The 25408-nt window shown below is 36.8% G+C and overlaps 1 protein-coding gene across 1 annotated transcript in view; it reads left to right on the top strand.

The window, feature by feature from the left end:
- HNRNPLL (heterogeneous nuclear ribonucleoprotein L like) overlaps positions 1-24091 on the top strand; it is a gene marked incomplete at its 5' end in the record, with an annotated part of 31626 nt that extends 7535 nt beyond the window's left edge. The window contains 12 exons of the mRNA XM_084792391.1: positions 812-930; positions 2248-2485; positions 3401-3488; positions 4268-4362; positions 4449-4521; positions 8551-8622; positions 13640-13857; positions 16800-16921; positions 18086-18287; positions 19833-19890; positions 19978-20076; positions 23068-24091. Of these exons, the coding sequence (XP_084648517.1) occupies positions 812-930; positions 2248-2485; positions 3401-3488; positions 4268-4362; positions 4449-4521; positions 8551-8622; positions 13640-13857; positions 16800-16921; positions 18086-18287; positions 19833-19890; positions 19978-20076; positions 23068-23123 (1440 nt within the window). The 3' untranslated portion in view covers positions 23124-24091. The remainder of the gene's footprint in view (positions 1-811; positions 931-2247; positions 2486-3400; positions 3489-4267; positions 4363-4448; positions 4522-8550; positions 8623-13639; positions 13858-16799; positions 16922-18085; positions 18288-19832; positions 19891-19977; positions 20077-23067) is intronic.
- Positions 24092-25408: the final 1317 nt, after the last annotated feature.

The raw sequence follows: 25408 nt of genomic DNA, 5'->3' as shown, positions 1-25408 counted from the left end.
CTGTCCTGGACTCACATTGTAGACCAGGCTGGCTTCAAACTCACAGAGACCCACCTGCTTCTGCCTCCTGAGTGCTGGGAGTAAAGGACTGTGCCATCACACCCTGCCAATGTTGAGTTTTATGAATTAGAAAGCTGCAAAATGATTTAATATAGAGTGTGTAAGACAAACAAAAAGATATACCCTCCCAAAATCACCAAAACCAAAACAACAAAAAGAAACCCAAACAAACAACAAAACCAGAAACCACACATAAGCCCTCTACCTACTTCAGTAAATAAAACATTGCTCATCACCACAACTCCCTTTCTGGCTTGAACATCATTTAAAGAAACTTATTTTGTGCACACAAACAATTCCCTCCTTCCACTATTAGGGTTTTGGGTGTTGGACTTTGGTGTCAGGTGTGGTGGCAGGTGCCTGTTTAGTCACTGAGCCGACCTGCTGGTCTTTTTTTTTTTGACCTGCTGGTCTTAAGATTACTCTTTTTTTAGAAATAAAAGTTTCAGTGGCAGGCATATCCCTGAGTTTGAGACCAGCCTAGTCTATACAGAGAAACCCTGTCTTGAAAAACTTAAGCTAAGAGGGAGGGAAAAAAGAAAGGAAAAAAAAGGGGGGGTGGGAAATAAAAATTTCAAATCAAATATATTTTCATTCATTTTATTTTATTTTCAGGTCCCTTTGCTAACTTGTGAGTTGTAGTTTGGTTTGTCTTTCTTGTGTGTGTTTGTTTTACAATGTAGAGTTGAATTTATTGAAAGATGCAGTTTAGACTTTTGAAATTAACTGACAATTCTTTTCTCTTCCCTAGGAGGGAGGTGGAAGTCATCATAAAGTTTCTGTTTCCCCTGTTGTTCATGTTCGAGGGCTCTGTGAATCTGTGGTGGAAGCAGACCTTGTGGAAGCACTGGAGAAATTTGGGACAATATGGTAAGGACAGCAGGGACTTAGTAGGCATTGAAAGTAATGATAGAGCAAGACTTGCTTGATTGCTTGAGTTGATATTTAGCATTGTAAATATTGTTTGCCTGTGTATATCTTTCTATGGAAAAAACTTTTACCTCTCTTTTTTGAGAGTGGGATCTCCCAGGAAAACTTTTTTTTTTTAAAGAGACAGGGTCTCTCCACATAGCCCTGGCTGTCCTGGAACTGGCTGTGTAGACCAGGATGGCCTGGAACTCACAAAGATTAGTCTGCTTCTGCCTCCTGAGTTCTGGGATCAAAGGTGTGGGATTGATTTTGTCCTTATAGTTGATAATAGCTTTAAATCCAAGACCTTATTGTTTCACTGCTTAATTTTTAGTGATGTGTGTGGGAATAGCTAATTAGCCTCCTAGGTCAACATATACTTATTAGCCTGCTGTGTTTTTCTGAGATAAAAAGTTGGATGAGGCAAGTTCTGAAGAAAATAGAGTAATAGTTACCTATTGAGATCCTATAGTATACAAGGCTGCTTGCTAGGCGATTTGAGTGTAGTAACTGTAATCTTGATAATAACTGGAGTTTTATAAATGAAGATAGTAATTTATGAAATGATGTAGAGTTTTTTGTTTGTTTTCACTCACACTGCACTATTTGTTACTTTTTAACATGAATGAAGCTGTGGGTCTTGGATGTCTGTTATGTAAGCAGAGTGGTTTGAGTACCTGACTTAATGTGTTTGGTTTTTTATACTGATTAAACCATGTGGATTATATTTTAAGACAGTTGAAAGTTCTTATTCCTGTCAGTTGAGAATATGTTGCTTCTTCTGTTGTAGTTATAAAACATACACTGCGATTTTTCTTTTTCTTCCTATTTTTAGGCAAGGTCTTATACTGTAGCCCAGGTTGTCCAGGAACTCACTGTGTAGACCAGGCTGACTTCAAATCCAGAGATAATCCTGGCTCTGCCTCTTGAGTGCTAGGATCAATAAGATAATATAGAAGTGGTTAATTCTTAGTTATTGTTGTGTGGCTATTTCTTTTCTTTTTTGAGACAGGCTGGCTTTGAACTTGGAGTCCCCTTCTGCCTTCACTTTCATGTGCTGAGATTACAGCTGTGCCACCATGCTCAGCTAGTGTCTGCTGTTTAACTACAGATTATCTTGATGTTTTCTAATTACTAAGAGGGCTGGGTATTAGTGATTGATAATGGAACTGGGCTTGAGTGGGGCATGCGCTGAATAAGCTTTCATTGGGGGGTTAAAGTTTGCTTTTATTGACTGAGAATAAGTAATGTTGTATTTTGGTATTTCTTCCTTTTCAGCTATGTGATGATGATGCCATTTAAACGACAGGCTCTAGTGGAGTTTGAAAATATAGACAGTGCCAAAGAATGTGTGACATTTGCTGCAGATGTACCTGTGTACATTGCTGGCCAACAGGCTTTCTTCAATTATTCTACAAGTAAAAGAATTACTCGACCAGGAAATACTGATGATCCATCAGGGGGCAACAAAGTTCTCCTGCTCTCTATTCAGAATCCTCTTTATCCAATTACCGTGGTATGTATTTTAGTAGAACAAACTACCTCTATTAATCTGCCAACTAGTTTTTGTTGTCATTGTTTTCCTTTGTTTGAGACATGGTTTCATTAGGCAGCCCAGTTTGGCCTGGAACTTTCAGAGATCTACCTGTCTCTGCCTCTCAAATAGTAGTATTTAAGACGTGCAACCCCATGCTTAGATACTTTTTTTAAAAAAGATTTATTTCTATTGTGTGCTTATGCGTGTTTTGCTTTCATGTATGTTTGTCTGCTCACCATATATGTCCATTCCCCTTGGAGGCCAGAAGAGAGCCTCATAAATCCCTTGGAACTGGAGTTACAGGTGGTTAGCTGCTGTGTTGCTGGAAACCTAATTTAGGGGCTGAGCTTCCACTAGCCCAGCAGTTCTGTGAGTCCTTTGGGGTTGACTGACCCTTTTACAGGAGTCATAAGTCAGGTATCTTGCTTACCAGATATTTACAGTATGATTCATAACAGTAACAAAATTACAGTTATGAAATAGCAATGAAATAATTTTATGGTTGGGGTCAACACAACATGAGGAACTGTAGTAAAGGGTCACAGCATTAAAAATGTTGAGAACCACTGGTCTAGCTCTACTCTTTACCTTTTTAAAAAGTGGTTAATAGCTGAGTATGGTGAAACATGTCTCTGATTCCAGCACTCAGGAGGAAAAAGTGGGTAGACTTTTGTTTTTGAGAAAAGGTTTCTCTGTGTAGCCTTGGCTGTCCTGGACTCACTTTGTAGACCAGGCTGGCCTCGAACGCACAGAGATCTGCCTGCCTCTGCCTCGCAAGTGCTGGGATTAAAGGTGTGTGCCATGCCGCCACCACCCGGCTATATAGTTTTAATGTTTTTCTAAATATAAAAAATGAACTAAAAATACTTTTGGGTTTTTTTTTTCTCTATATAGGATGTTCTATATACAGTATGCAACCCTGTTGGAAAAGTACAGCGTATTGTTATATTCAAGAGAAATGGGATACAAGCAATGGTTGAATATCCTTTATTTGTAAATGTGTTACTGATATATAGAAGTGTTTGTAATTCATATTGATAATTTTTTTCTGCTAAAGCATTTCTAGGAAAGTGATACTTTTTCCTCTTAGAGCAATCTTGACTTAAATTTATTTTGTGTTTTTGATAGGGTCTTGTTAACTCTGTCTGGCCATCAGTTCAGACACATGCTATTTCTGAGTGTTGAGATTAAAGGTGTGTACCTCCACACCCTGCTTGCTTAAATTAAAAAAAAATTACAGTACTTAAAGGGAATTTTTACTGTTTTGATAACTTTGTTCCATAAAATAGTCCATTAAAGTAATAGGGCATTGAACCCAGGGGCTCCATATGCTAGGCCAAGTACTCTTAACACCGTGTTACCTACTTGGCCCCTTTCTCATTTTAAGAATAAAATAATTTTCTGTTTCAAGGTTGTAGATTACCAGTCACTAGGGGATATAATCTACTCCATTCTCTACTTTGTAGTACTTCTAATGACTTGAAAGGATTATTGTAGGGAATGCTGTCCTGGACTCACTTTGTAGACCAGGCTGGCTTCGAACTCACAGCGATATGCCTGCCTCTGCCTCCCTGAGTGCTGGGATCACAGGTGTGCGCCACGTTGCCTGGCACATTATTTTCAATCTTTAAGTAAAGACTTACTTAGAAATTTTACTTGGGAAGACACAGTTAGTTTGGGTTATCTTTTTAGTTCCTTGGGAACGAAGAACAACTAAATTTAGGAAGCCATCAACCACATTTCCTTAATAGAGCTTTACATTTGAGTCAGTCCTTTGCGCCCAGAAAGCTAAAGCAGCACTCAATGGAGCTGATATATATGCCGGATGCTGCACACTAAAAATTGAATATGCAAGGGTAAGTACTTCTTTTCAACACTCTACCAAAAAAATATTTATACTTTGGGTACTCAATTTAAATTTACTTGTCTTCACTTTCAACAGCCAACTCGTCTAAATGTTATCAGGAATGACAATGACAGTTGGGACTACACTAAACCTTATTTGGGAAGACGAGGTAGGTATTTTGCACGTTTTAGAATGTACTGGGATCTGCTGAGAAAATTTTACAAGCAGTTACATTCTTTTTTTCTGATGAGCTAGTTAATTAAAATGAAAACCTTGTTGCTGAATGCTTCTGTTGCCAAAGTCGGTGTGATGCTGGAAATTAACCTTGGACATTAGTGCCCCCTACTGGTATCTGCTGAGCTTATTTATATTTAGTTCAACAAGGAGCCCTCACATACAGGCACGCCCGCAGTTCAAGGACTTGCATTTCTCCAAGCAGCTCTCTCTCTTTGGAGGAGAGGAAACTGACTCAGAATATTCCTTACAAACTGCAAACTTGCACACTGCTTCTCTATGGAAAGGACTTTTCCCCCAAGCTGGACGAGGCATTAAGAAGGCTAGAGGACTCCGGCAGGCTGACTCTACACCTCATCATGCACAACATCGGCATCAGCAAAAGCCCTCTGAAAAACTCAGACTCGCAATTCACCTTGACTGCATACTACATGCACCATCACCCCAAGTTTTAAAGGACGACATTTAACTACTTCAGACTTGCATGGGATGACCACCATGATAGACTGTGCCCATTTATTCAAGTTGTATGTATACTGATCTGATTTCCCTTAAGGTTTCAGTTGTAGATTTTTCGTTTATGAAAACTAGGCTTTTTGCACTGTTGTAAAGTTCACTGCCCATTGATGTAACTGTTTCAGCTTAGATTTAAATTGTTAATTGGCGTTTAACCAGGGGCCAGTTTATCTACAGGCCTTGGGAATTGAAAATGCTCAACCAATCATTAAACATTAAAGATATGTGGATTAGAAAGGTGTGCATTTGGCTGGGGATAAACAGGTCAGTGGTAGAGCATGTGCTTAGCATGCGTATACCCTGTGTTTGATCCTCAGCACAAAAAAAGTGCACATTCATTGCATTTAAGTTTACTTTGGTTTTGTTTTTTCCTAATTATGAACACTGAACAGAGATTCTAACAAAATGAAAAGGTGCATTATGTGTAAAAGATGTTTTTCTGTGTGGTTTGATTTTTGTAAAGTGGCTGTTTATAAGTTGTCACATTTTGTAACAATTTAAGGTTTTTATTCATGTTAATTTGTGTAACCAGAAAATTTGACATACCAAATACAGATGAAAGTAACATCCTTTTCAAGGTAGAATATATTTAAACTTGATACATCTGAAAATTAAGAGTATTTCATTTGAAATTCATTTTTACCAATAGCCTATAAATGCTAAATTTCATAAGTATAGATTTTACTGATAATTGTTCAAGTAACTGTGGTAATTCTGGAATATACAAATTAAAATGTCAATCTTGTAAAAACAAGGGGGCTTCAGTATTGGCTACATCTCAACTACAATATTGTTTGGACAACATGTTAGAAAAACTCAAGATGAATGTGTCTGACAAGTTAGCTAGAAAACCTTTTATGTCACCCAAGATAACTGAGCAGCGGGTATTCAATGGTGCGTATACTTCAGCCAAAAGAAAGTAAAGCACAGTGTGGTCCTTCTTGTCCGGATACTTAGGACTTTAGATCAGCTTCTTTAGTTCTCAGTTTCCAGGAAATCAATTAATTGTATGAATGGAATTGTAAATAGGTTTGTTTTGTAAAATGTAGCTTTGTTAGACCCCCAATTTTTTGATACAGAAATTTGCTTGGTCTGTATGGTGCAGTTGAATCCAATACTGGAAACTAAATCCTTAGGAACTCAAACAATAGGACAAATGGTTGATGAGAAATCTCTCACTTCTGTCCACTTACAGTTACTGAAAACTTAAATTTTCAATACAAACTTTGGTTTTTACTCATTTGAAATAGTTTTGGTTGCATTTGTGTTAATATTTATAGGTATCTTTTTTTTTTTTTCAGGGTGGGGTCGGGTGGGGTGCTCATGCTTTCAAGGGAGGGTTTTTCTGTATAGCCCTGACTGTCTTGGAACTCACTCTGTAGACCAGAGTGGCCTCCAACTGTAGGCCCCTGCCTTCTGAGTGCTGGAATTAAGGTGTTTGCACCATCACACCCAGCAAAACATTATTTGTGTATTTTTCTAAAAGGTCTGAGCTTTATACAAAGCCATCTTAATTTTTTCTTGCAATTCTAATTAGATAATCTACTTAGAAATGTGTAAGGTAGCTATTTAAATAATAAAACATAATTAAAGGAAGTAAAATAATTTATATTTATGCTTTTATGGAAAAATACTCTTGTTCTGTTTTTTAAATGACAGGTAGCTTTCTGGCTAGACTTATAGCTTATAAACATTTCTGTAGGGATCTAAGCTTGACTCAAGTTGACAGGTCATTAAAATTACTTACCTGCTTTGCTCAAAGACCTTCATGGGGAGCCAGAGCTGATGGTCCATGCCTTTAATCCCAGCACTTGGAATTAGAGGCAAAGAATCAGGAGTTTGAAGTCAACCTGAGACCCTGTCTCAAAAACAAAACAATAAATAAAAGGAAGACAAAAAGATCTTCATATATCTTTACTATAAAACAAATCCTTATTAAAATACAATTTTATCTTTTAAAATGTGATTACATTTTATTACAGAGAATCCTTAGTCTAAGCAGTTAAGTTCATGAAAACATGGTTTTTATAAGAGATAAGAACTTGATTTTCAGTGTTTGGTGGTATCTGCTTAAGCAGACAGTAACTGAGGGACCAGCAGATTGGATTAATTTAAGAGGATTGAGACAAATACTGGGAAATGCTGCAAACCATGTAAGAAAAACTTTTTTTCAGCCCGGAGAAGAATGATTGAGGAGATGAGGTCAAGAATGGTTAAGTCCTAAGTTAAGATTTTAAACACATTAGAACGTGGAAGAGCAGTTTCTATTCTGTATAAAAAGTAATTTTCTTTAAATTTATGTTATCTATAAATATAAAGGAAGATAGTGAATGCCTTATTGCTGGTATTGGTTAAACATTAGCCAAAAAGGATGCTTAAAAGGTTTTTGTTTTGTTTTTATTGAATAAAAGTTGAACTAGATGCCCCTCTTGAATTCCTTTCAGTGGTATTATAAGTTGGTTAAAATAGGTAATTGAAAATAGACTTCTCCAGACTGATGTGAAAGTTAAAGCATTTCTCATCTTCCATAATCCTCGCTTGTTTAGGTGACTAAGGATGTTTTGCACACTGTAATTCAATAAGCAAACTTCTAAAAGTATTATATGATTTGACATTTGCTAATCGACACTAGAAATTCAATTTGGAAAACTGGAAGTAATTAAAAAAAATCTCTCAAATAAGATTTGAAGAAATTGGCATGGCGTTTTTGAAAATATAGCTAGAATAAAAACTATAGAGTATTGTAGTATTCTCATCCAATAATGTAGCCCCCTTGGTTAGGTTTATCTTGGCATATTTAAACTCTGGAGATTGCTCATACTTCTGCTTGATGTTATTATGGTCAATAGAAAATGACCTATCTATGATACAACATAAGCCAGTGATGTACAAAATTTCAGCTCTCAAGTCAGTAGGTGTTTGTAAATATGTGTATGTACATATAAAATACTCTGTGTTTACTGATTGTGAAACCATGTAATACAGGTTGTTGTTGGCTTATGCTGAAACTTCTTGAAAGAAGCCCACTTTGAAAATGTGTTGCTGTTGAAGCTAATAGTATGATTCAGGTACTGTCTTTCAAAGTACTGCACTTACAAGCTTGTTTTAAAGACATGTATTGGTAAAAACTTCTGTACAGTGTCAAGCTCTAGCAGTGTGTACATTCACTTCCTGCAAAGCATCTAATCTTTTAAACTTGAAAGTGTGATTGTATTTGGTATTTATCAAGAACATAATTTCCAGTGGAATTTGTTAGTTAGAATTGTTTGTTTTCTTAAACTTTTGGTGTTTGTATTTAAATTGGTTATGAATGGATGTTTAAAATTAACCAGGAGTCCTATTTCTTTTATGAAGTATATGGATGTTTTGTATGGGTATTTCCCATGTGAAAACTTTGTTACATACTTGGATCAAAATTGTTAAAACCATGTTTCTACTTTTGTGTCAGATAGAGGAAAGGGTCGCCAGAGACAAGCCATTTTGGGAGATCATCCTTCTTCGTTTAGACATGATGGCTATGGTAAGTTTGTCAAGGCAGAAGGAAGGTAGTACAGATCAGCCACTGGGATAGTTGTGTTTCTGATGAAGAATGCCCTTTTTCTTGTCTGTGTATTTTTCCTGAGCTCCTAACTAACTGCCTGTTAGGATGAAATGAACTGTTGTAGTTCATTTCCAAGAAGTTGTTCAAAGCTTTTGTTTTCTTAGGATAGTGACACATTAAATAACCCATGAAATAAATTGAGAGCTATTGTTTGGGGGACTGAACACGTTTGTTTGTTTATGCTGTTCTTTGGTTTGGTTTTGATTTGTAAGGGACTCTGACGTGGAGGACCAGAAAGGGGCGTCATTGATAAGTAGGTTTATTTTCATTCAGCAATTGAAAGAAGCATGGTTTTATTTATATTAGAGATGCTTAGTTTTACAGTTGGTATTTTGGCTTCCGTTAAATTTGTTTATGGTCTTTTTGTTGTTGTTGTTGTTGTTGTTGATGTTGTTGGTTTTTGGAGACAGGATTTCTCTGTGTAGCTTGGCTGTCCTGGACTGCTTTTGTAGACCAGGCTGGCCTCAAACTCAGAGATCCACCTGCCTCTGCTTTCCAGAGTGCTGGGATTACAGGCTTGCGCCACCACGTAGGGATCTTAAATTTGTATTTAATTCTACTTTGAAACCTCTCACTTTGCTAGGTTGGAAATTTCATATTATGAAATTCAGAGGAATAGTTTTCTTTGAGAAAAAGCTAGGCTTCAGATTATTCTTGAAAGTAGAAGTTGAGAGTTATCATTAAGCAGTCTTAAGTGACTATACATTGTTTTAAAATATTTCTTAATTTTTAGAGGGTAATTAACTTTACCTAGTCTGTGCTTCAAAGTGGGAAAAGTTCCATTTATTTTTAAGTGGAAGAAAGTTGAACTTTATGACAAACCTAAACACTACATAAAACATATAAAGTCTGTTGTTCTAAGTGTTTGCAAAGTATTTCCACATTTAATGACTATTCTTCTAGTTTTAGCTTACTGGTTATGTATTTTTTAAAATTAAATTTTATTTTATTTTTTATGTGATGAGTGTTCAGCTTGTATGTATATCTATGCATAATGTATAAGCCTGGTGCCTGAGGAGGCCAGAAGAGTGCATTGGACCTCCCGGAACTGGAGGCAGATAGTTGTGATGTAGTGCTGAAAATTAAATTCAGGTCCTCTGGGTTAACCACTGATCCACATCTTTCCACTGTCGTCTTCTTTTAATTGAAAATTTCATTTCTTACACCTGATAAAAATTTTTAGTATTCTGTATGGCAGGAAAGTTAAAACATTTTTCTTATTAAAACAGTAAGTGTTGTGCCATTTTTTACATTTTTATTTTTGTGGGCATGCTAGTGTGTCAGAGGACTTGGTTCTTTTCCACCATGTAGGACCCAGGAATTGAATTCAGGTTGTTATATTTGGAAGCATGTGCCTTTTACCCACAGAGCTATCTTGCTGGCTTGGCATGATTTTTCTTGTTTCTATAACGTAGAAGTGTATGTAGTTTTGTTTCTGCAGTAAAGAAAAACTGAGTAGGAACCTGTTATACTATACATTACAGAAGGCTCTCATTATTTATGATGTTAAATGTGTTAATGATAGTCACATGAAGGCTAAAACCTGGTTAAATATTTGCTAAAGGAACTAGAAATTTCAAAAGAATAAATAGGAAACAAGGAACTCTCCTGTAGTAGTAGTATTGAAACTATTTCCTTTGCATAGGTTTTGAGGAATAGTATTCTATTATCAGATATATTTTACTGAAGGAATTAGGTAGACAAATAAGCTATATATCATACTACAACTTTTTACTTTAAAAAGGCCTATTGTGCAATTCTTTGATACTTGATTTTATTATGTGTGTGAGTAAAATTTTAAATACAGATTTGATGAACTGCTGTAAATATGTGAAACATTAGGGGCTTTTTTTGTTTGTTTTTGTGTTTTTGGTTTTTTGAGACAGGGTTTCTCTGTGTAGCTTTGGCTGTCCTGGAGTCTCTTTGTAGACCAGGCCGGCATAGAACTCACAGTGATCCACCTGCCTCTGCCTCCAGAGTGCTAGGATTAAAGGTGTGCGCCACCACTGCCCAGCTGAAACATTAGTTTTTTAAAGCATCAAGACTTGCATGCACTATTTAGGCCTGATAGCTATACACAATCATCTAAATGATATAGATAATTCAATTCTGGTGGCTAATATCATAGTTAAAATCATCACAGAATTTATTCTCTTGTGCTGGTAGTGGCTGTTACTTGTATTTCATCAACATTTATGGATTTTGTCCAACTCAAGCTCAGTAGAAGTTTCTACTGCATGTCTGCTGCAGTTTGTGTGTTTGTTTTAACTGCCCATGGGGAAAAGGGATAGTGATTTTAGTGAATATTGTTGTGACATAAGCAAATGCTTGTGGCAGGGAGGCAGTATAATAAGAGTAATGACAAAGTCCTTGAGTTCTATAAAAAAAAAAGTGATACAACAGTTTCTTCTTAAAACAAGGAAAAAGCTTGAGATTTGGTGTTTATTGCACCTCAGGCGGATGTTTGTGTACATTCTAGATATGCTTCTGAAGCCACACCTTCGGGAGCACCCTAAATGGTTAGAGTTCATGTTTTTATTTTATTTATTCACTTATTACATGGGATTAGTTTGTTTTGAGACATGGTGTCTCTGTGTAGCCTTGGCTGTCCTGGACTCACTTTGTAGACCAGGCTGGCCTCGAACTCACAGAGATCCACCTGCTTCTGCCTTCCAAGTGCTGGGATTAAAGGCGTGCGCCACCATCTCCCGGCTACAGGAGAAAAAATTTTTTTAATGTATATGTGTGTGTGTGCTTGTATGGGTTTATGTACATTACATGTGCGGGTACCTGAGGAGGCCTGAAGGTATCAGACCCCCTGGAACTGAAGTTATAGGCAGTTGTGCAGTGCCTGACATGGGTACTGGGAACTGACAACCCTGAAAGAGCAGTGAGCTCTCTTGACTATTGACCTCTCTTCAGCCCCTGGGTTTATGTTTGCACTGTAGGTCTCCATCTTAGTTGCTGTTTCTAGGTTCTTCTTAATTGCTGTTAATGTAGTCTCTGCCTACTTTTAGTGCCCCACTTTCTGCACAATTAATTGTTCCATTCTATTACATACTCAAGAAAAAGCATGAAAATAAAGTCATAGATACAAAAACTATAAGGTTTACAACTCTTAAATTTAGCAAGCTGATTCTGAAATGAAGGTTCCCAGAGATGTAGTGGAGAGATTTTCCATTAGAATTTTAGATATTTTCTGTTGGGTTCTCCATTGGTTTGTTGTTTCGTTTGTTCATGTGTATTTAAAAATGTGTTTTACCTTTGTGTATATCTATAAGGGTGTTGGATTCCTTGGAACCGGAATTACAGACAGCTGTGCGCTGTCATGTGGCTTTTTTTTTTTTTGAAGAGGATTCAGTGCTCCTAACCACTGAGCCATTTCTCTACACACACACCCCCCCCCCCATTTTTTAAAGGTGGCTTTTAGAAAATTGAAGTACCCACATTATTTAGACTGTTGCATATAGCTATCAGGTCTGAATAGTCGATGGGAATCTCTGAGATGGCTCAGGGGTAAAGGCACGTTCCCACATGGTAGGATGAGGGAACAGATTCCTCTAAGTTGACCTCCTCCTCCACCTCCACCATGGCGCGCACATCACAGACACCACCAAATGTAGTATTAATGTGGAGGAAGATAGAGGCCTGTGTATAGATGAAGTGCTAACTAATGAATCCTAGCCTTTACTTTTTTTGAAAGTACATTATAGTACAATTTTATAAACACTCTACTACAAGTGTGTAAACGTTATAGAGACAACTTTTTGTAGAGCTGAAAATGTTTTTTTCTTTTGTGGGAGCTTGTTTGAAGCAGGCTTCACTTTGTAACTGAGAGATCCATTTGACTCTGCCTCCTTAGTGTTAGTCTTATTAGCAGGCACCAACACACTGGATTGAAAATATTTTTTCTTCTATTTATATAAAAGTAATTTCTTCCATTTCATTATTTCTTATTCCTCTAAGAGATTGGTTATAATTTATTAGTGTGTATCTGGTGGGTCTTTTATTCCTTTTTCCTTTCTTTTAAGAAGGATTACTTATTTATTTTACATATGAGCACTCTATTTGCATGTATGCCTGCATGCCAGAAGAGGCCATCAGATCACATTATAGATGGATGTGACCCACCAGGAATTGAACTCTGGACCTCTGAAAGAGTAGACAGTACGCTTAATCACTGAGCCATCTCTCCAGCCCCTTAAGAAGAATCTTATAATGTAGGCTGATCTTCAGTTCTAGATCCTCTTGCCTTACCTAAATACTCTGATTATATGTGTGTGATACCATGTTTGGCTGAATTATAGCATCATACATACATACATACATACATACATACATACATGCATACTTATATATCCCAAAATTTTACACTGGCTCCCTTAATCCTGTAGCCTCGTCATAAACCTTGTGAAAATATAAATTTAGAGCATTGTGTACATAGGTATAGCCATCATATCTTCTGCCATATAAGATGACCCCTAACTTTAACAACTTTTCCAGTTTTAAAATATAGAGTTTGCGGCCTGAGTCTGCTGCACAGAGTATGCATTGGAAGAGTATATGCCAAACTCTACATTTTTTTTCTGTTTTTTAAAAAGTATTTATTGCAAAGGATGATAGACACAGTGCAGTGTACAACTGAAATCCAATATCATACATTCTAGGTAAAGCAGGATTTCCTAGGGAAGCTGATTTGCTTCCTGTATTTATATTTTAAGTGTTCATATCTTGAGGGTTTTTGGTTGGTGTTTTTGTTTGATGTACATGAAACTAATTTTGAGGATTTGTGGGGGTGAGGTTACCGCTTAATGGCAGTATGCTTGTTTAGATTACACAGTGTCCTGGGCTTTTATATGGTAAAGTACACCTAATAATTTTTGTAAATGGAAATATGTACATGTTTTACTTATTTATCTTTTGGTTGTTTTTACAGGGTCTCATGGTCCGTTATTGCCTTTACCAAGCCGTTACAGAATGGGCTCTAGAGACACACCTGAGCTTGTTGCTTACCCATTGCCACAGGCCTCTTCCTCCTACATGCATGGGGGAAGTCCCTCTGGTTCCGTCGTGATGGTGAGTGGGCTACATCAGCTCAAAATGAATTGCTCAAGAGTCTTCAACCTGTTCTGCTTGTATGGAAATATTGAAAAGGTAAGTTTTATTTTGTTAGTTTATTTAGGTGGATTATCTATTAGTAGTTCAGAAACTGCTACACATGCTTTTAGCAGGAGCATCTATATTCTTTCAGTAATGACTCATAAGCTTTAAAAAATGTGTGAACTATAGAAATGATCATTTGTTTGCTGGTAACTGATCAGTATAGATGATTAGTAATAAAAATTGTTTTAGATTACCAATATAAAGAGCCAGGTCCAAAGCAGCAGTTTACTCCTCTACTAGTGTTCTAAAGGCAGAATGCTTGTATAGACTAGTGTTTTTTAGCACTGGTTTTTCTATTTTGTTATAAATGTGATACATTTAATAAAAATCATACTCTAAATTTAAATTTTGCCATACCAGCAATATGAATAATATTCTTTTTGTAATCCTAAGAAGCAGCAATAGCCTAGACTTTTCAGTTACATGATCACATGAGCAAGAAGCTGATACTGATACTCTGCAGGTTACTATGTCAACCAAGTTGGGTAGACCAGGTATATTTAAGTGTATTTTCAACCTAGGATGTTTTTACTTTCTTTCTTTCTTTTTTTTTTTTTAATTGTATTTTAGTTTTTAGTTTTTTGAGACAGGGTTTCTCTGTAGACTTGGCTGTCCTGTACTAGCTTTGTGGATCAGGCTGGCCTGGAACTCACAGCGATCCGCCTGCCTCTGCCTCTTGAGTGCTGAGATTAAAGGCGTGCGCCACCGTGCCCAGGTGGAAAGTTTTACTTTAATAGTCAAAGAAAGTCGCCTATAGTTTTGATGGCTACAAACAGATTATAGCGTTTAACATGTTAAACTATAGAATTTGAAAGCAGTTATACTCATGGAACTAGCTATTTGTGAATGTGTCTCAGCTTGACTTGCTTAGGAGGGGAGCGGCTTTCATACACTTGCTTTCTAAATGCCACGTAATAAACATCATTTTTATTTATATATTTTTTATTTTATAATATTTTTATTTTTTATGTTTGAGTGTTTTGTTTGCATGTCTGTGCATTACGTGTGTGCCTGGTGTCCATGGACATCAGAAGATGGTGTTGGATCTCCTGAAACTGGAGTTAGGAATAGTATGAGACACCGTGTAGGTACTAGAACTAAATCCAAGTTCTTCTTAGAAGCAACAAGTACTCTTAGCTGCCTAGCCAACCTTAATAATCTCATGAGGAACACTTTGAAAGAGTGTTTTAATACTTTAATATTATTTTCCTCTGAGTGATTTTAATGTTCCTTTTCCAAGTGATAAGAAAGTATCAACATACATGTGAGTCACTGCTGTGGGAGCATGGCTTAAAAACTTGGTATTCCTAGTTCTTGGCTCATTAATTCTAAAGCCTTGATAAGTAGCTCTTTAGAGTCCTAAAACAAGTTACCTTCATTATTTCATCATACTAAAAAGAGGAAGAAAAGAGAAAATATGCTTTGTATTTGGTCTAAGGGTAGGTAGACAACTAAATTCAGGAAGATTAATCTGTGTCTTTTGTGTTTAAGAATTGTCTCATTTAGTTTTTAGTATGTTATTTGACTAATTTTACTGTTTCATTTCACATTACCTCATACTTTTTGAACTCTGTTTATTGTATTTTATGTGTGTGGGTGTTTTGCCTATGAGTGTATATGCACCACTTGCGTTCCCGGTACCCAAGGAGGCCAGAAGAGGGCTTTAATCTTCTGGAACTGGAGTTACAGAAAGTTGTGTGCTACCATATGGGTACTGGGAATTAAACCTGGATCCTCTAGAAGAGCAGCCAGTGAGTGAGTGCTTTTAACTGCTGAGCCCTCTTTTCCGCTTCCATGTTTTTAATAATGTTAAACAATGGATTGTGATATATAAAACGCAAACCATCATAATCCCTTAAATTTAAGGGATTTGTATTTAAACTTTTCCAATGATTTGATTTTTTAGAGATTTATGTGTATAACTGTTGGCTGCATATGTATATGTTGTGGCATGTGTGTGCTTGGTGCCTATGGAGTTCACAAGATGGCATTTGATCCCCAGAGCTGCAGTTCTGGGTGGTTGTGAGCCACTATGTAGAAGCTAGGAATCAGACCTGGGTATTCTGTAAGAGCAACATGTACGCTTAACCACTGACCCAACTCTCTGTCCTCTTTTCATTTTTTTTTTTTTTTTTTGTGTGTGTGTGGGGGGGAATGGGATTTATAAGTATAAGGACCACATTAATTTATACCTAAATATTAATAACTTAGATTTTTAGGATATTACTGAATTAAATCAAGGGATAAAGTGTTGCCTACAGCCAAACAACTGATTGCAAGTAAAAGTGGAAATTTCTGGTACTACCAAGTTTTTTTCAAGTACAGGTATGATATAGAGTGGTGCTAAGGCGTCCTTTTAAAACTGGAAACGATAGAGATAAATAGGTAGTGATTGCATATGTTCTCTGTGTTCCCATGAGGCTAACAGGTAAGAAGAAAAGTGTTCAAATTGTCCTGCTGTTTGGTTTAGTAGTTTTAAGTGCCCAGTATTGCACTTCCTACTACCACTCTATCTTTAGGCCATTTTGCATTTATTTATTTATTGCCTTGATATTTCTGCATTGTTTACCACAATATAAAGGCAAAGATTATTATTATGTTTACCAGTCAGTCGGTAGTGCCTAGCACAGTGCTTATCAAAACATACCAGATAATCACATATTTGTTGAATACTGATGAAATAGGCTGAGTAGCTAGGGGTTCTGTCATTATCTTCATTTTATAGTGACAGTCAGGCATAGAGGGATTAAGTAGGTTACCTTTAGATCACACAGATGAAGCCTTGGGGTAACCTGGGCTCTATATTCTGTAGACAATTACAGTCTCCCCTTCCAACTTCACTCAGTTTAGGAAGAGCTAAGTCTATCTCATAAATGACAGAATAAGGTTAAGATTCTAAGAAATGATTTTTGGGGGGATTTTTGTGTTTGCAGGTAAAATTTATGAAGACCATTCCTGGCACAGCACTCGTAGAAATGGGTGACGAGTATGCTGTGGAAAGAGCTGTCACACACCTTAATAATGTCAAACTGTTTGGGAAAAGACTTAATGTTTGGTAATTACTTGTCTTAAGTTAAAACTGTTAAGAATGTTTTGAAATTCTTGTTAACTTTAGAGAATTTGTAGTTACAAATAGCTGAAGGGAACAACATTAGCATTGTTACTGAAAAGTTTAAGGGTTATGTAATTGTTCTAATTTTCTGGTTGGTTTTTGTTTGTTTTTTAATTTAAAAAGTAAGAAAAGACAGCTGGGAGGTGGTGGTGCATGCCTTTAATCTTAGCACTTGAGAGACAGAGGTAGGCAGATCTCTTGGAGTTCTAGGACAGCCCTAGAGTATATATAAGTGTATATATATGAGTGCAAGTGCCCAAAGAGTCCAGGAGAGGGCATCATATGGGAACTGAGCTTAGGTCCTCTGCAATGGCAGTAAGCACTCTTAGCCACTGAACCATCTATTCTAGAGCCCCTGGTTTTTAGTTTTATTATCACAAAACAATGTTAAAACAGATGAGTTCTTAACATGAGACTATATCTTCTAAGTGATATCTAAAGTATAAGAATGATTGATTAGCCAGCCTGGTCTACAAAGCAAGTCCAGGACAGCTGGGGCTATACAGAGAAACCTTGTCTTGAAAAACAAAACAAAACAAACAATAAAACAAAAAAGAATGGTGGATTGATTATTCAACCAACCATAGTTGAGGAAAGTTTATGAGAAAAAATTATACAGAATGTAAACATACTATTTCTTAAATAATATATTAACTGTATATTTACCATTTATACTGTTAGTTATCAGGAGTTTATAGAGGTAATTTGCATTATAAAGAAGGCAATAAAATCAGATATAGTGGCATATGCCTTGATTCCAGCACTTGGGAAGTGGAGGAAGGAGGATCAGAAATGCCCAGCCATCCTCTCTTACATACTGAATTCCAGGCCAGCCTGTCTTAAAAAATGCAGAAGGTTGTGCATAGTCATGTGTAAATACTATAGCACTTGATAGATAAACTTGTATATTTTCTTTTTCTTGTTTGTTTTCCTTGACAGAGGATAGGGCTGGGGTTCCTGGACCAATCCCCTTGGATGCCAGTGGCTACCTGTATTGCGTTTAAATAACTATATACACCTTCTTTTGTTGATTTATAGAAGTATTTGTGACTTCTTGCTGTTTTTTGTCTAATAAGATATATTGTATTTTTCTTTTTTAATCTTCAGTGTATCTAAACAGCATTCGGTTGTTCCAAGTCAAATATTTGAGCTAGAGGATGGTACAAGTAGCTACAAAGATTTTGCCATGAGCAAAAATAATCGCTTTACAAGTGCTGGCCAAGCATCTAAAAATATAATTCAGCCACCCTCATGTGTGCTGCATTATTATAATGTTCCACTGTGTGTCACAGAAGAGACCTTCACAAAGGTAGGCACTGAAGAAAAGTGTGTATACAATGTTGCTCTTTGTGTTTTAAGTTTATATAATGTTTCATAGTTCATCCTCATTTTAAAGTTTTTCTAAAATCCTGGTTTTTCATTTTTAGTTTGGTTTGGGGTTTGTGTGTGTGGAGGCTAAGAAGTTAGTGGTGTTGGATGTTTTCCTCTATTGATCTCCACTTTGTTTATATTAATTAAATTTGCTTTTAACATTTTATAGGTGGTGGTGCATGTTTTTAATCCCATCACTTGGGAGGCAGAAGCAGTTAGATCTCTGAGTTTGAGACTAGCCTGGTATACAAAGCAAGTTCCAAGACAGCCAAGTCTACACAGAGAAACCCTGTCTCAAAAATTAAAATAAATAAGTGAACAAATAAAATATGACCATTTTATCAATTTGTGTGTCATTCTTGGGCTATGCTCTTTATATCCAGTTTTAGCATGCACAGTGCCAAAATGAGCATTACATACACACTCCCCTCTCCCTCTGTCTCTCAAAAAGTCTTTTTTTTTTTTTAATGGTTTTTCGATACATGGTTTCTCTGTATAGCCTTGGCTGTGCTAGACTCACTTGTAAATCACGCTGGCCTCCAACTCACAGCAATCTGCCTGCTTCTGCCTCCTGAATGCTGGGATTACAGGTGTGCGTCACTGTGCCCGGCTCAAAAACAGTCTTACTGGACCTAGAGCTTTCCATTTGGCTAGACTGCTTAACCAGAAGTTTCTAGGATCTTGTCTGCCTCCCAGCAGCCTTTATGTTTCGTTGGTCTTTGTTGCCTTACAGATCAATCATTTGGGGACTTGGAAACAAGTACCTAAAATAGCTCAGTTGAGAGAAAGTAGATTGCAGAAGTTAATTTAGCTGAGTTTGGTGTGTAGTCCTACACTTTGAAAGCTGAAAGTCAGGATTGACAATGAGTTTAAGGCTGTTTTGGGTTACATAGCAGGATCTTGGCTTAAAAAAATAAATAAAATAAAATAAAAAACAGCAGAAAGCTTATAAATCTCACCAATAATAAAATTTTATATTCCCCTCCTGCTATAACCTTTTCTGTTCTTGTTTTTGTTTTGTTTTTTTTGCAGACAGGGTTTCTCTGTAGTCTTGGCTGTCCTGGACTTGCTTTGTAGACCAGGCTGGCCTTGAATTCACAGAGATCCACCTGCCTCTGTCTCTGAGTGATGGAATTACAGGTGTGTGCCACCACACCTGGCCTGCTGCAACTCTTAACACTGTAGGAGAACATCAGGAATAGAAGACTTTCTGGAACTGAACTTCTTTTCTTCAGTATTTAGATAACTTTTCATAAAGTCTGAGGAAATGTATTATAACTTAACTTTTTAAAAAATCTGTTGTTTTATTGTATACAAAATTATTTACATAGTTTTGAATTTTACTAGTTTTCTTCTCATAGAATGTGATGTTAACCTGAACATACATTAATTCATGTTATACTAAAGGCGTAAATAAAACTAGATTTTTCAAGATAATTTTATTTAGCTATATTTTTTATAAAGTTTTATCTTTCCTTGGCAGTTGTGTAATGACCATGAAGTTCTTCCATTCATCAAATATAAAGTATTTGATGCGAAAGGTAAGTGAACATCTCTTGAAAAGTTTTTGAGTTTTGCAGCAAGATAGCTGACAAGTAACAATTGTGTTTGTGTTTGTTTTGTTTTAGCTTCTGCTAAAACTCTGTCTGGGCTGTTGGAGTGGAAATGCAAAACTGATGCGGTAGAAGCGCTTACTGCACTCAATCACTACCAGATACGCGTCCCAAGTAAGAGATTCAGTAGGCATTGCCTTCAGAAGTACTGCCTTATATGCGGGACGCGGGTCTAAGAGGAGAGTGAAGGAGGTGCTCAGGGAGAAAGTAATGAGCTTTACAGAGAATCAACACTGTACTTGACTGACAACAGTCACAAAAATTCAGTGGTGTTTGAAGATATTTATCTCCAAAGGGCTGTTTAGGAACCTAAGTGAAACTGCAGGGCCAGGCATGGTGGTGCACGCCTTTAATCCCGGCACTCAGGGAGGCAGAGGCAGGTGGATCGCTGTGAGTTCGAGGCTAACCAGTTCTACATAGTGAGTCTAGGACAGCCAAGGCTACACAGAGAAACCCTGTCTTGAAAAACCAAAAATAAATAAATAAATAAATAAATAAATAAATAAATAAATAAATAAATAAATGAAACAAACTACAGGGAGGTTCTTGAAGGCTTTAGTCAAGATTACAGCACAAATCTTTAGGATGTGAAGTTGTTTTCACTGTAAATAAAGCTTAAATAGTATTGTTTGAGATTGCCTGTATGTGATTGCAGAAGAAACGAGACCCTTCCCAAAGTTATATAAATATCAACCTTCTGCATGGTTCATTGCTGTCATAGCATAGTATGTGAAAGAAATTTTTTTAAAAGATTAATTTATTATGTACACAGTGTTTGTCTGCATGAATGCCTGCACACCAGAAGAGGGCACCAGATTGCATTATAGATGGTTGTGAGCCCCCATGTGGTTGTTGGGAGTTGAATTCAGGACCTCTGGAAGAGCAGCTAGTGCTCTAAACCTCTGAGTCGGCTCTCCAGCCCCATGTGAAAGGAATTATCTCTTGTTAGTAATCTTCCCAGCAAATACTGATTGTGCTGGAATTCTTGTTTCTCAGCTGGCTGGCTTCAGTGAAACTCTGCAATGAGGGACTCAGCACAGGTTTTTAGTGTTTCTCTGGGGTCTGGAACTCATATGCACCCAGCTGTGAGGAGCTCTTTTCCCTTCCATCAAAAGCTTGAGCTAATAGCTGGCATTTTTAATGTGTATAGATTACTTTCCTTAGTACAGGACGTTGATATATATATATAGATAGATAGATAGATAGATAGGCAAAATGTTCCTAGATTATCCTTTTAAGAAGGTTGTTGTGGTTACACAACTACCTGATACATTAAAATGCCCATTGCCCAGCATTTTTACAACATTGAGTCACATACCTTCAGCTTTTGCCAGTATGATAGCTGAAAAATAATATTCCATTGTTTTAGTTTGTCTCTAAAGGGTAAATGGCCTTTTTTTCATATACAATAAACAGGTGCTATAAACAGATGAGACTTTTATAACTTACTTTGATCCTGGATCTAAAGGGTATTTAAACTTCATCTTTTAAAAGTACTAGCTAGATGTGGTACACTTGTAATTTTAACATTCAGTAGGAGACCAGCCTAGGCTATATGAGACACTGTTTTCAAAAAAAAAAAAAAAGGATATAAAAAGTATATGGGGAAAATGAATGTTATTGAGTGTGATGATGGGGGGGTGGGGGCGGAGCGGAGGAGAAGGCTGGAGAGATGGCTCAAAGGTCAAGAGCACCAAAGGTCCTGAGTTCAATTTCCAGCAGCCACATGGTGGCTCACAACCATCTATAATGAGATCTGGTGCCCTCTTCTGGCCTTCAGGCACACATACAGGCAGAGTGCTGTATAAATAATAAAGATTTTTGTTTGTTTTGTTTTTTTAAAAGGGGGGGGAAACAAAAACACTGCAGGATTAGTGGTATTTGCCTGTAGTTTTAGATACTCAGGACATTGGGTGGGAATGCCATTTGAGCTGATGAGTTCCAGGACCAGCCTGGGCAACATAAACAGCAAGACCCTCATTCCAATAAAAAGGAGGGACACACACAGCTGGTTGTGGTGGCTCAGGCTTGTAATCCCAGCACTCAGGGAGGCAGAGGCAGGCGGATGGATCTCTGTGAGTTTGAGGGCAAAGTGAGTCCAGAACAGCTGGGACTATACAGAGAAACCTTGTTTGGAAAAACAAAACCAAACAACAACAAAAAAAGTGTGGGCAGGGGAGAAGCACACAAATCATAGCCGGGCGTGGTGGCGCACGCCTTTAATGCCAGCACTCGGGAGGCAGAGGCAGGCGGATTGCTGTGGGTTTGAGGCCAACCTGGTCGGCAAAGTGAGTCCAGGACAGCCAAGGCTACACAGAGAGACCCTGTCTCGAAAAAAACAAAACAAAACAAATTTTAAAAATCACATGAAGATTTTATGTGTGGAGACATGCTTTAAATATAGCACCCAAAATGTCTGTGGAGGGCCAGGCAGAAAATAATAATGCCAAATGTTGAAAATTATAGAAGGATATTGGTAAGTTTCTGGGGCTTCATTAATCTGTACATTGTATGTTTGAAAATTACCTAAAATATTAAGAGAAATACCTCCTTGAAATAAATACACAGAAGTAATGTTAAATTTGAAAGTTTTAAGCTTTAAAGTTACTATCAAGATACTGTGCCATTGGTAATATGCTCTATGAAAGTGAACTCTGATATGACAGCTGTTTAATCCTGGTAGAATTGATCTTTAATGGTGAATTAAGGTTCTTAATGCTTAGAGCAGTAGGAATGTAGTAACAGACTGTTATATGGAGCTTACTGTCTCTTAAGTAGAGGCAGTTAATCTTTACATAAAGAATTTCTTTCCTGGGACTGGAGAGATTACTTTTGTGGTTAAGAGCACTGACGCTCCTTTAGTGGCCATAGTTGCTCCCTGTAACTGCAGAGCAGGCAGTCTGGCACGCTCTAATAGCATCTGGGGGTACCAGGCATGCAAATGGTATAACTACAGACAAAACACTCATGAACATAAATAGATATTTAAAAGTTGTCCTTTGTATTCTTGTTTCCAATGGTATACAATGGTAGAATAATTTGCTAATTCAAAGTAATTTTGAAATGTTGATGGATTATTAACTTTAGTTTTTTCAATTTTTACAGATGGCTCCAACCCCTATACATTGAAGCTTTGCTTTTCTACATCATCCCATTTATGAGAAGAGCATGTTAGGATTTATGTTCATCTTTATTACAGTTTTAAAGCTATACTTCATCAAAAATAATCTAAAATGGTTGATTTAATGTTGCCTTGCTTATTATAAGATCCTGTTCTGTAATAAACATATTTTGCCTCAAGTAAATTTGTTGTTAACTTAAATATTTGTTTTCACCTTAACTTAGAGTACCATAATGTAGACCGTCTACAGCTTCATTGTAGATTATGCAAATGTATGATTTCTAACATTATTACAAGTTTTGTTCCATGGTAAAAACTATTTGCATTCTTAATGGTAATTATCTGCAAGTGTTTTTGCATTGTGTATGAGATAAATGCAGGTGAACGTATTGCATTTAATACAGAATTCCTACAATAGATGACTTGAGTCTGTTACAGTTACTCATAATAAAAATAATTTGTATTATTTTAGTCAAATTTGAGAATGACATTGCACATGTTGAATTTCAAGAACTACAGATTTAGCTGGTTTTGATTTCTAAAAGGTTTAGTAGACACAAACACACTTGTATGGTATGCACTCAAATGCAAACTGGTGTGTTTCTTTTAAAAGTCATTATCCATTTGTATTGACATGCTTTTGTTCCTAGTTCCAGTTTGGAGGTTTTATAAAGTTATAATAATAAGTTAATGTGTTCATCTTCATTATTTTGCATGTGACATAATCTTAAAAGTACATGTAGTATTTGACATTGATATTTTACTACTATAGAAGTTTAACAGTTCCTCTTCTATATAATCTGGGTTCCATGAATGGGTTTCAGAGAACTTGTCAGCCCTTCCCAAATTGTGTGTAGAATTTGGGATATTTGCATTTTTATTTCTTAATATTTGATCCATCATAATATATGTATTTTTCTATATGGTGTAAGATTTAAGAACTGATTTTATTTTTGATCAAAACAGCTATTTGTCTCAACACCATTTATTAAACATTCTCCCTCTGGATTTGTTTCTTTCTCTTTTTAAGTAATCTTATACTAAGGTTTATGAAGTTCACACCTTTTCAATAATTAGAAAATGGAGGGCTGGAGAGATGGCTCAGCATTTAAGAGCACTGTCTGTTTTTCCAGAGGTCCTGAGTTCAATTCTCAGCAACAACTTGGTGGCTTAAAACCATCTATACTGGGGTCTGATGCCCTCTTTTCGCACACAGGTGTACATGCAGATAGAGCAATCATATATAAAATAAAAATAGATAAATAAAAATGTATTAAGAAAATAATTAGAAAATGGATGTTGCCATCTTATTTTTATCTTAAAGGAGACTGTTTCATATTAGTAGGCTCTGGGTGGCCCATAATTAGCAACAGTTTGGTGACTTTTAGATAATTAAGATTTTTCAAGTTTCATTTAGGTCTTATAAAAGACTTTTTCTTTTGAGATAGGGTTTCCAACATAGTCTGGCTGTCCTGAAACTTGTCCTGGAACTCACTCTGTAGACCAGGCTCGTATCAAACAGAAATACACCTGTTTCTGCCTTCCAAGTGCTGGGATTAAAGGTGTGTGCTACCACACCTGGCCCTTTATTTTTAATTTTAAGAAAAATCCTGGATTATTTTAGAATTGAGTCAAAGGCTTAAAATTGGAAAATCTATTGATTTTTTTTTTTAGTTGTTTTATTGTTTTACATGTATGGCTGCTTTGCCTGCATGTGTATATGTGCATCACATGTGATTAGTGCCCACAGAGACCAGAAAGGGGCATTAGATTTTCTGGAATTGGAGGTACAGTTTTGAGCTGCCATGTGGTTTCTGGGAATTGAACTTGGATCCTCTGGAAAAGCAGCCAGGGTTTTTATTTTTGAAGACAGGGTTTCTGTGTGTATAGCTGAGTGTATGGTGTGCACATGTGTGCATAGTGCCTACAGTCCCCATGAGAGCTCTGAATCACTTGGAACTGGAATCAATAAGCAGCTATGGGCCATCCAGTGTGAGAGCTGGGAAGTGTAGGATACTAGGTCGTATGTTTTCATCATTCATCAGTTTAATACCCAACCCAAGTCACTTTCTTCCTTGAAAACTCTGTTTTAAATGTTGTGGATTTGTGTGTGTGTGTGTGTGTGTGTGTGTGTGTGTGTGTGTGTGTGTGTACATGTAGCTAAAGGCAGTTTAATTTTAATTCACATGAAGTGGTATTGAATGGTCTCTTGTCTTTATTGATTTCTTCTCACCCAGGTGACAAGTGGATTTGGGGGCCAGGGTGTGAACTGGAATTTCTGATAAATGCTCAGCTGTCTAAAGCCATGCATTTCTCTTGTCATTA

This window comes from Acomys minous (genome assembly GCF_964271855.1).
Source record: "Acomys minous genome assembly, chromosome: 8".
Lineage (NCBI taxonomy): Eukaryota > Metazoa > Chordata > Mammalia > Rodentia > Muridae > Acomys > Acomys minous.
Note: the sequence above shows the minus strand (reverse complement) of the source record. Positions and strands in the feature narration are given on the sequence as shown.